This window comes from Diadema setosum, chromosome 11 (assembly GCF_964275005.1).
Source record: "Diadema setosum chromosome 11, eeDiaSeto1, whole genome shotgun sequence".
In the NCBI taxonomy this organism is placed as follows: domain Eukaryota; kingdom Metazoa; phylum Echinodermata; class Echinoidea; order Diadematoida; family Diadematidae; genus Diadema; species Diadema setosum.
In genome coordinates, this window is record NC_092695.1 from 33,031,736 (window position 1) to 33,043,501 (window position 11,766).

At 37.8% G+C, this 11,766-nt stretch overlaps 1 protein-coding gene across 1 annotated transcript in view; it reads right to left on the reverse strand.

Annotated features, from left to right (window-relative positions):
- Positions 1-6,867, reverse strand: part of LOC140234630 (uncharacterized) — a 34,954-nt gene extending 28,087 nt beyond the window's left edge. The window contains exons 1-5 of the mRNA XM_072314657.1: positions 6,553-6,867; positions 5,576-5,659; positions 3,726-3,776; positions 1,190-1,236; positions 306-378 (exon numbers count right to left, since the gene is read on the reverse strand). Of these exons, the coding sequence (XP_072170758.1) occupies positions 306-378; positions 1,190-1,236; positions 3,726-3,776; positions 5,576-5,659; positions 6,553-6,666 (369 nt within the window). The 5' untranslated portion in view covers positions 6,667-6,867. The remainder of the gene's footprint in view (positions 1-305; positions 379-1,189; positions 1,237-3,725; positions 3,777-5,575; positions 5,660-6,552) is intronic.
- Between the last annotated feature and the right edge of the window lie 4,899 nt (positions 6,868-11,766).

The following is an 11,766-nucleotide window of genomic DNA, read 5'->3' on the forward strand; positions in this document are numbered from 1 at the left end:
TGAGAATTACACAAGCTGTATTATGGTCATAATAGTGTATCAGAAATGATACATAAATTCTACAAAAAATTGGCAATTTTCATGAAAAATGAAGGTTTTTCGGACATAACTCCACTCCACGTTCACCGATGTTCACAAATGAGGTATCAAAATATCCGGTGTGAAAGGCTGCTTTGAGTAAACAATACCAGATCATCTAATTAAGCTTCATTAATCATCTATACTCAATAGTTTGATTTTCATAAAATGAAACCTTTCCATGGAATTGACCTTGTGCTAATTTCTTATATCATACTAAAACTTACCACATCTGGAAAGCCATTCTGAGTAACATTGCTTGGAGGTTTCCCCATGTCCTGATAAATGATAAAATCTCTCCTGCAAATAATACGGGGGTTGGGAAATGCAGACAACAGAAACAGATAACACTGTAATAGCAACAAATCAACACCCACATCAACAGCAAAACTTTGTCTCTGACATTTAAAGATCTATACAAGTGTGCCTTTGCTTCTGCTTCAAAGTCTAGCCATTTTGATCTCTCTGGTCTTTGTTCAATTTTCTTCAGTCTAACAGAAAGCACCTCTGGAGGCAAACAATGTTCAAATAGTTGAAATTCTTAGTTCCAATACAATTAATAAATTTCACTGTTTCTTTGTAGACAAAGCTGTCCCATAGTTTTATTGTGACCTTTGACCTACAACATTCCAAGAGCTAAAAATCATTTTAGGAGATGGCCTGGCAAAGTTTTGTTTTGGATCATGGTTACTAAACTTATGCCTGATATCTAATTAGATTCATCCAGGTATTTCAAGAAACTGTCATCCCCATATCATAAATTTTCTTGAAATTGTCAAATCCGGTTGTATCTTTTAATATTCTAAACTATATATATTTACGACTGTGGCACCATTATTTTCATCCTGACATCACATATTTCAACCTTGCCACAGTAGTGGTAAATGGTTCTGTCAAAATTTATGTAAATCTTTCTTGAATTGTACCCTATTTGTATTGATTCGCTGTATTTTCATTTGTTTGTTATTTTTTGGTGACACTGGTATCCTATAACAGACAAGGTATGTACTTATGGCACTTAATGTTATCAATTTGGTATCATTTTAGCTAAGGAAACTTAACACATCCCAAATTTCATTTAGCTACATATCATTACGAAGTAAACACTTACTTGTACATCAGCGATAATGCACTTATCTCCACTTGCCCTGCCCATTCCTGTGGAGAAAAAATGAAACTTAATGTATCCATATCTGCTGGAGCTACTTAAGATATACTGAAGTAACATTAGAAGGGATGAACATACATCATTACTTTTAATATGCGAGTTGTGGCAACACATGTAGAATGTTTTATAATAAAAATGTAACCCGGACTATATGACACCCCATCCCTCTCCTCGTCCCCCTTCTGTTTTGAATGCAACATACCTCTTGCTTAAAATTCAGTTCAAATATGTTCATACATTGTATTTGATATCCAACTAGAAATGTCGTTATGGCGACTGGTATACCTCCGCCATGATGCATGATTCTCCTAGAAGGTCTAAAGCACATGTGGACAATGTGTGATTACATTTTCACAAAATTGGCAAAATATTAAAATGACAGGTTTGTCACAAATGTGTTGAATGTTCACCTTCCTTGATCTAGGTTTAATTGGATGAATGGGAGCACATGTTATATGGGGATTTTAGGATATTTAGTTGACTTTAACCCTTTCATAAGTTTATGCATCAAGTAATTTTCAAGGTACAGAGAAAAAGTGCAATTTCTGTATTGAAAAGTAAATTGTTACCATTTTCATCTGGCTTTTGACCCTTGACCCTTGACCCTTGACCCTAAAATTCATAAGAGAATCACTGTCAGGCAGAACGTGCAACAAGTACTAAGTTTCAAGATAACTTGAGCCACTTCTGAGATATGGAGGAAGAAGTAAAGTTCAGCACTTTCACTTGATCTTTGACCTTTTGACCTTTGACCTTTTTCGCAAAAAAAAAAAAAACCTTCCTAGAGAATCTCTATTAGGTTATACATGCATACACCAAGTTAAAAAAAATAATAATAATCCTGCAGGCATGGCATAAATATAAGGGAAATAGTAAAAATTTGAAGTGTTGCCCTTGACTTTTGACTCCTGGCCTTTGACCCCATGAACCCAAAATTCCCTAGATAATCACTGCCAGTCAGAACATGCTTATGTTCCACGAGGACACCTTGAACCACTTCCAAGATATGGAGAAAAAAGTGAGATTTTAACATTTTTACTTGACCTTTTGACCTTTGACCTCATGACCCCAAACTTTCACCAGAGAATTTTCATTGGGTAATACATATGAAGAGTTTGTTCGCAAAAACCGATAAGTCCATATTTGCCAAATGGAGATATTTGCGATTAAAGGTCAAGAAAAATAAAGAGAATAATAAGAAAATTTTTGCTTCTTTTGACAACTTCAAAAATGTACCTTCATATGTAGTGACCAATATATCATTTAAAAGGTTATATTTTGGACTTTATGACAGAAACTGTACTTCAAAATCTTCAAAAATGGACTTATCGGTTTTTGCGAACAAACTCTTCATATATACACTAAGTTTCAAGAAAATATCTTCTGGCATTGCATAGATATGGGGGAAATAGTGAAATTTTGAGCATTTGACCTTGACCTTTTGACCTTTGACCATGAGCATGTGCACCCAAAAGTTGATAGGCACAATTTCACCCCCTCATACATATACCTGCCAAGTTTCATTAGGATACCTCACACGGTTTTATAGTTACGCTGTCCACAAAATTCATTACGGACAGACGGAAGGACGGACGGAAGGACAGACGGAAGGAAGGACTGGCAACACGAAAACATACTGCCTCTGGCACCACTTCATGGCGGAGGCATAAAAACAAAAACATGAAATGAAAGCTGAACAAGGTTAAGTAGAAATTACGCGGTGTGTAATATATGTCCCCGCCGGAAGTAGCATTTTGTAGCAAAATGTACAATATAGGTCAAAAATCAAGGTCAAAGGTCAAAGAAGTCAAAGGTCAAAATTCTGCATACAAATTTTAAAGCCCTCACCTAGTGCCATCACATAAAGCAAACGGAATCGAAATCGGGATAGAAATGGCGAAGGAGTAGCATTTTGTAGCCAATGTACAATATAGGTAAAAAATCAAGGTCAAAGGTCAAAGTTCTGTGTAGAAGTTTTGAAGCCCTCACCTAGTGTCATCACATAAAGCAAACGGAATCGAAATCGGGTTAGAAATGGCGAAGGAGTAGCATTTTGTAGCAAAATGTACAATACAGGTCAAAAATCAAGGTCAAAGGTCAAAGAAGTCAAAGGTCAAAATTCTGCGTAGAAGTTTTGAAGCCCTCACCTAGTGCCATCACATAAAGCAAACAGAATCAAAATCGGGTTAGAAATGGCGGAGTAGCATTTTGTAGCAAAATGTACAATATAGGTCAAAGGTCAAGGTCAAAGGTCACAACTGAAATTCTGTGTAGAAGTTTCAAAGCTCCCATGTAGTGATATCATATAAAGCAAACAGAATCAAAATTGGCTCATAAATGACAGAGAAGTAGCAAATTGAACATTTTGATCACACACGGACGCACACACGGACGGACGCACGGACGCACAGACACACACACGTACGGAGCCCGTTTCATAGTCCCCTGCTCGAACTCGTTCGGCGGGGACAAAAATCACCTTTGCGTTCCTCAGTTTTTGCAAGTGCTCATCAAATGATCCTTCAACAAACTGCATGAAGAAAGACAACATGACAAAAGCAGTTCTATGAATTCCTAAGAATGTTAAAAATATCCACAATGGGAATTTCATTAATGCTTTTGAAGTGTTAGCATATTACACAGTTTTAAATGAGCAATGGCTTAAATGCATCACAAGTTGGTAGAATAATTGTAGGTTATTTTAGCAATGAAATTACAGTAATCAACAGTGATTTGATAGTCAAAAAAAAAAAAAGATTAGTTGACTTCTCATATTTTGTTCCTAAAATATCCATGTGATCACATCCACTGATTATTGAAATTACAACATAGACACAACAAGTGTGACTTTGACCTTTGATCCTTGACTTGAACACTGCATTTCAAAAGACAAAAAAAGGGGGGGGGGTAGTGAATTACTGTCTTTTTTTTATTGAAATATAAATTTACAATACAAAATACAATTTACATTCAAAAAATTATTGAACTTGCCATGAAATTGCAATATTACAATTTATCTATTATCATGGCAGGCAACACCAATATGTCATGTTTGATTACATTTTAAAGCCAACCCTATCTGTTGCACAAAAAAAAAATTAAAAATAACCTTGATTTCTGACCCCAAACAATGACATTTTCTATTACAAGAAAAAAAAAATAGATGTTTGATTGAGATTATTCTACACCTTTTTCTCAAGCATGATATAATTAGCATTACTGTCTACACATTGAGACTGAAATATGTGCTCTTAACCTTTGACCCCTATGTTCTACCTTGGCAGGACTGTAGTCCAAATATATTCCTAAAATGCATTCTGAATTGCATTTTTACTGTTAGTCTACATTCTCTTTGGTACTTGAATTTCTTGCAAGCAGAATAAAAAACAAAAACCCATCATTCTAGCATTTGGAAAAACAGCCATTACCAAGGTATTATGGAACACACTAACTTCTCAGTGCTCAGATGCCATCATCATTATCTGTATCTTCCTGAGTTAAACTGCTGACAGGGTATCTTTCTATTTGGGGACCCAGTCATGAGTTCTCTACTTCTTCTCTATTCCTTACCTAATATATTCAGTGTATCAATGTTCCAAGACCCATAGATGTAGATACTGCACATTTACAATCCAACAATGACAGACATTTTTTTATTGATCTAGATAAAGAAATAAACTTCAAATTACATTAATTAAAAATTGCATAATGATTCAAAAAACTTGCAACCACATTGAAAACATAAGTATTTATTAAAAAATCTTTAAACTAAGCAATTTGGGTTCATACAATACTAATCTTCGACCTCCAGTGCAAGAATGCCTGAATGATAAATTCTCATGACGGAACTATTAACTAATGGATACATCTGACCTTTAAACCTTTTATAGTAAGTTCTATTCAAAAGAAAACAATATGACAAGGGTCACTCTCACCACAGAATAATGAGATGATTCATATTCATTCAAAGTTCATTTAAAAAATGTATCAATCAATCTACACCTCTCAGTCAACAAGATATTTTGAAAAAAAAAAAAGTATAAAAGCTGCTCTGTAAATAATGACTTACAAATCTGGGCAGTGAAGATAAATGTCATTCATCAAAACAAGACAAGTTCACAATAATGCCTAAAACATTTTTGCAGAAAGGGCACAGAAAAAACAACAAACAAAACAGGAAATGACTATTCAAAATGAGCAGTATTTGAACTTTTATCAGTTTTCAATTCTTTTGCAATACATCTTGTATCTAACCACAGATTTATCACTCTCAGTTGTCGTCAGCTGATCCGCTGTGTATGCAAATTATCTTGAAAACTGTTTACTTACTGGTTCAAAGTGTGCTCGGTTTCTTTCCATATAACGAATACAGGCTTGGCGGACAGTACTGTGGAGAGCTTGAGTGTGAAAGACCTGCAAGGGTGAAACAGGTTTGTGAATGGCTGTCTGCTCAAAAGACAAGCAAACAAAGACATGAACAAAGTAAAAAAACACAAAAGCCTCAACAACAAGAAGTAAATGTTCAGTAAATCAAACATACCCCCCCCCCAAAAAAAAAAACAACAAACACAAACAAAACTAAACTTAAAAAAACAAACAAACAAAAAACTGTCAACATAGAAATATTACTAAGAATCAAGTAAGCTACCTTTTCTTTTAATAGTTTTGCATTTTGAGAATCAAAATCCAGGTTGCAGATCAACATTATATCTGACAAAGTCACAATGAAATATAAATGACATGAAAGAGCACAATCGTGTCATGGGCTCTACCTCTAGTCTTTGACATTCTTGCACACAAAGCTTTAAATTATGATACTAACATAGTTAGATATCCTTTTCGTAAAGCACGACTTCCACACCCAAACACCAATCCCAAGTCTATGCACTACAAGAGCTATGCAAAACGTGAGAAAATATATTTGATCTACCGTTAGGGGGAGAGATTACAGAACGATTTAGACTGCAAATGATAAAAAGTTAAATACAACTCGAGTACGGAAATGGGATCGATTTGTTGGACGGGTATTCCCCCATGGCGTTCGGTCGCGAGTCTAGTGTCATAGTGCCAGCCAAAGACCTGCGGCGCAGGGACAGCCAGCACAAACTGTGAGTTGACAGCGCAGACGGCATCATGTCGAAATCATAGCTGATATCGATCAACCAATGTCGCAACAGAATGCTCAACCAAGCATGTAAGCAAGAAGCGCTAAGACCAACACTACTGCCTCTCTTAGATCACGTGCAAAAGCAAATCCGAAACTTACGGGTGTCACAATGAAAATAATAAAATTAATATAGGTCTACCTGTTCTGCAACAGCTCGAAAGAGACAAGACCCATCCTTAGCGGTAAGTTTTCGCATCAGTCCTTGCGACGCAAGAAAGTCGTCGATAGGATCGCATGGCTTATACCTCGGCATTCTGGGAGCTCGTGCAGCCCGACTTGCGAAAGCTAATTTTGGAGAACAAACATTCGCTGAGAAAATGAATATACAAAAGTCATTTGACAATGTTTACACGGCTGACTTTCGAACACAACAAGCTAAAATAAATTAATAAACACCATGATATGGACTACGTCCCGATTCCGCACGTCGCCATTGCCGTCACAAACTGAATGTTCCAAAACGTAACGCGGCGGCCTAGCCTCGGCCTGTTACTCTGTGTGTGTGCATACATCCGAGGATCACAGGCAGGACGGGAAGCCCAGTATGCCATACTCCGCGTGAGTTTACGTCCCAGTTCGCGCTCTGCGAGCACGTGCATCGATGTTTATATCGTGGCGTGGTTCCGTACGAACACTGCAGGGCAGAGCAATGTTGACTTTGAGAACTTGATTCGGAAAGAGATGGAGCAAACTCAGAGGTCATATCATCAATCATGCTTTAGCAAAAAGGGAAAGGCCAACAGAGCCGTGAAACAGTGAATTCGGACAGACAACAATGAGAAGTGTTTGGAATCTAAACGTTGTTATCATACACAAATAATGATTAATGAGGCAATGATGTTTGCTCAATAATTTAGCCCGTTAGGAGGAAACTGTTCCACCTCTCTGATGTATGGCCTACCAAAACAACAGCAGCAGCAGCAGCAGCAGCAACAACAACAGCAACAAAACACGTGGCACTCACACGCGGTGTTCATCTGAAAACACATCATTAATTGTAGTTGATGTAGATTGTGAGATCCCCTTTTTCGTCTCATTACCGCATACTTAGTCAACATACTAGTGGGCAAGGGAAGCGGGGGGGGGGGGGGGGGGGGCAGGGGTGGCACTTGCCCCCCCCCCCCCAAACAAAATGTTGGGGGGCAAAACGAGTTTTTGCCCCCCCCCCCCAAGTGCCCCCTGTAACAAATAATGAATCACTGATTTAAAGACCAAAATGAACAATAAAGGCATATTTCTTGTCTAAATGTTGTAATTTCATAACTGAAAAATTTTCGCCCCTAACGGGGCGAAAATTAAAATACACTAACAACATACATTATTGTGTCTATACACTAATTTAGTAACACATGAGTAAATTTAGTGTATAGATGGTAGTCTCGTGTCCTCGAGTGTGCACGCTGAAACATACCTTTAGTAAACCTTACATTTTTCATTTTCTTCTTTGCTTTCTAGCAGTATAAGAATATCTTTTTATTGTTCGAACGATGCGATCATGTTTAAGCTTTTAATGAGTACATTTCAGATAAATTGCAAAGTGAAAGTGGCTCGCTCGTTCTGCCCGTACTTATAGTAAAATGAAAAGTCTTCATAAGTTATTATCATAGTCCTTCGCAGTGATTTCTTTTACTGTGTTTAATTCCTCAGAAATTTAATTTAAAATGCTCTATAAAAGCGACTTTTCTGTTTTTACAAAAAGTCCCTACCGTGGGAGGGGGTGTCCCCCCTCCCACACCCTCCCCCGCTCGGTCGCTTCGCTCCCTCGTAGACGATCTCGCACCATCACATTGTTAATGTACTCCCGTATGTTATGATCATTTATAGTCCTTCCAACTGATTTTTTCAATATGTTAATTCCCTAGAAATTTGCTTTAAATTCTCTATAAACTCGACTTTTATACTCTATTTTTACAAAAAGTCCCTACCGTGATCCCCCTCCCACACCCTCCCCCCGCTCGGTCGCTTCGCTCCCTCGCCGAGGATCTCACACCATCACATTATTATGTACTCCCGTACTATGTAATAATCATAGCCCTTCGCACTGATTATTTTTCACTGAGTTTAATTCCTTAGAAATTTGCTTTTAAATGGTCTATAAACGCGACTTTTGTACCCTGTTTTACAAAAGCTCCCTACAGCGGGGGGGGGGGGGATCCCCCTTTTTTTCCACCCCCCCCCCCCCCCCCCCGCTCGCTTCGCTCCCGCGCCGAGGATCTCACATCGTCACATAATGTGCCCCCGTTGAGATTTTGCCCCCCCAAAACCAGAAGTGTTCCGGCGCGCTTGCTAGTGGGGTAGTAAAAACACATTTGTTGATTTTAAGTTTTGCTTTAAACTTTTGTTTTTGTTTTTTGGGGTGGGCATGGTTCGCACTGGATCGACAGCATAAAATTCATTGCCTTCTAGTAATTACACAAAAAACACATAACTTGATAACAGGCCTGGAAACAGTACGAACAAGATGACTGATATTTAGCAGCTATTTTCAAAAAGAAATCAACCGACGCAATGCAAGATTTTGATAGGAATTTGTTTATGAGAAACAAAAAAGAAGCAAATCTGACTTTTGATACCCAAGCTTTTTTTTTTTCGCCTGACTTAAGTTTAATTGCTAAGAGTTAGGAAGACATGCAGTTAATAAAACTTCACGGGTGGACGGATACAGGACGAGTTGTTAGCCTGTTGTTGAAGTTCGGCAGGTCGACAAGAAGACGATTGCAATGGAAATCTTGATGGCTTGATATTCTGCGAGGGCGAGATGGAAAAAATATAGCAGATTTCGACTTGCCAAGTTTTATTAAAGTCGGTCTTAATCAATTTTCCATCAGAAGAGTCGATTTGATGAATGTGTTCCGCCGTCATTTCTTCTTCTCGCCTTTGCCTTTCACGCGTCATCTTTGCCGAGTTCCATCTGGCAGCTTGCACTAGATCAGACAGTCATAGGGATATATAGATGGGAATGCGACTGATGAAGACAGCCCTGCTGTTGCTTCAATGCTTCTCCGTACAATCTCATTGTCACCATCCTCAACCAACAAACTTTTTTTTGAACCGACGGAAAGTCGGGGTAGATAGAGAATATATTATGAGTGATCAGAGATGCGAGATCCCCGGCCGCCTGCTAAACTCACCTGTCGCTAATTAAAGCCTTCTCCCTGTCTCCTCAAGGTAACATGCTTACGACGGGCTAATAAATCATCAAGAGTAAAAAATTTTAACTGAGGACTGTGCCAAAAGTCAAAGAAAAACGAAAACACTCTACTGTTGCGATAACACGAATCAACTTTCATTGTATGACAACGGAGATAGACTCTTGTAGCTCCATTCATCTAAAATACAAACGAACAAAACAAACAAAAACAAAACAAAACAATCCCATGACGTGACTGTGACGTGAGGTTACTTGAATCCCATGCGTGCACGATGAGATACTTAAAGTAGGACGGTGCTTGTTCCTTGATCGAGACTAGTAATCTCAAATGTTTATGCATTTTCCGTGGCTTGAGAGTTTAATATTATGAGAAAAACCAATGGCCCTTCCATTATTGCTTTAAGATTTCGAGTAGTTTTGATGGAATGGAGGCTACCCGGAGAGGCTCTCGGACGAAGAACTCACTTATAGGCCCTTCATCCCCTCGGCGCGATCAAAATGACGCCGGAGCATTATTTGCCGATGCTGTTGCTGTCTGTCTGGTTATACTGTTTTGTGTCTGGCGTTTTGTAATTAAACAAAACCTCACCAACCACATGTTGGTGTCACACAGAGAACCAAAGAGGTATACAATATTGCAGTATAATTTTTGTAAAAGGCACATATTACCTGCAGTTGTAATTTGACACTCATCGAGATCTCTCGCGCGCACCGCAAATGCCAAGGCGAGACGTTGATTACATGACTCAAGAGGGAGTGCTTTCCTTTTCCAACACGGAGTCATACGTGTAAACATTGCACGTAAAGTGGAGATAAGGCGCCCGGTTACTGAGTATTGCATCAGAATTAGAAATCAGAAATTTCACATCAAAAGCGAGCGGACGGGCTGACAACTTACTGCACATACACTGCAGTTCTATTGCATTAATTCCCTACTCTCAGTTAGTCGTACTAGGTTCATGGTTGTAGAAAGAACTGCAGGAAAGGCATGTCTTATTTTGATGAAAAACACAAACCAAGGAAGTATCATTCAATCCCACTCTGATTTCAATCTTTGGAATGAGAAAATGTAGAATTTCTCTATAACTCATCTTTTGTATTGGCCATTGGGCACTTCCTTTTTCTTCTGGTTTTGCCCATGTCTGTCACTTCTGAAAATTACTATAGTCTGTCTTTTTTTTTTTCTTTTTTTTCTTCTTCTGCTGGAATGAGTGTGCTTTCCTAATTCTTTCATTAGTTTGGGCAAGAGAAATGTTGAACATGTAACAATTTATTGTATAATTGTTAGGAAAATTGGCCTTCTGTCACTGAGCATGAATATGAAACTATAGATACAGGTGTATTGTCCTTACATAACAGATAACCTTTGTAGAAGTGTCATCAAATTTTATTGGCCGTGGGCCACCAGACCGCACCCACTGTTCAGATGCCAAACCCTGATATATATATATATATATATATATATATATATATATATATATATATATATATATATATATATATATATATATATTATAATATATACATACATACATGAATGTCATTTAGCATATCTGAACCATTATCAAGTGTATGTAATGAGGTGAATCATGTTGTGTGTGTGTGTTTGTATATAGGGATGTATGTGTATAAATATATGGAAACAATATTAGAAATATCCCTCCTCAATAGATGAAAAGGAATGAAGAGGAAATTTTATTTTTCAATTCCTTTTAATGGCTGTCTTGTCTTTATTGATCTGTTATCATTACATATTCTTCTAGATCAATGAATAGACCTCTCATTCACCAGTAGATTCTTTCAGCCACACTTGTTAACTATTATTCTTCACTTACAGCACACAGGATGCAAAGTGGCAAAAGAAAAGCAAAGAATAATAAACAATGACTAGTTTTCAGACAACACAAAATGCTTAAGCCTTTATTCATCCCCTTCACATCTAAGCAGTTTTCCTGATTAGACGATACAAAATGAAGTCAAGCCAACAAGAAATGTAGGAGGACAGAATCTCCATCCTCAACATTATTTTTCCTCAGTCATATGGCAAATTGTGGTAGATTTATAAGAATCCTTTTGATAGGACAAATATAATGACAGACTTCTCCCTCCTTTCTGCTTCAACCTCTGGGATATCTAGGAAGAATTAATAAATAAGTTCTAATCCCAGAAGGATGGAATGAAGCATGGCACATTCGAGACACC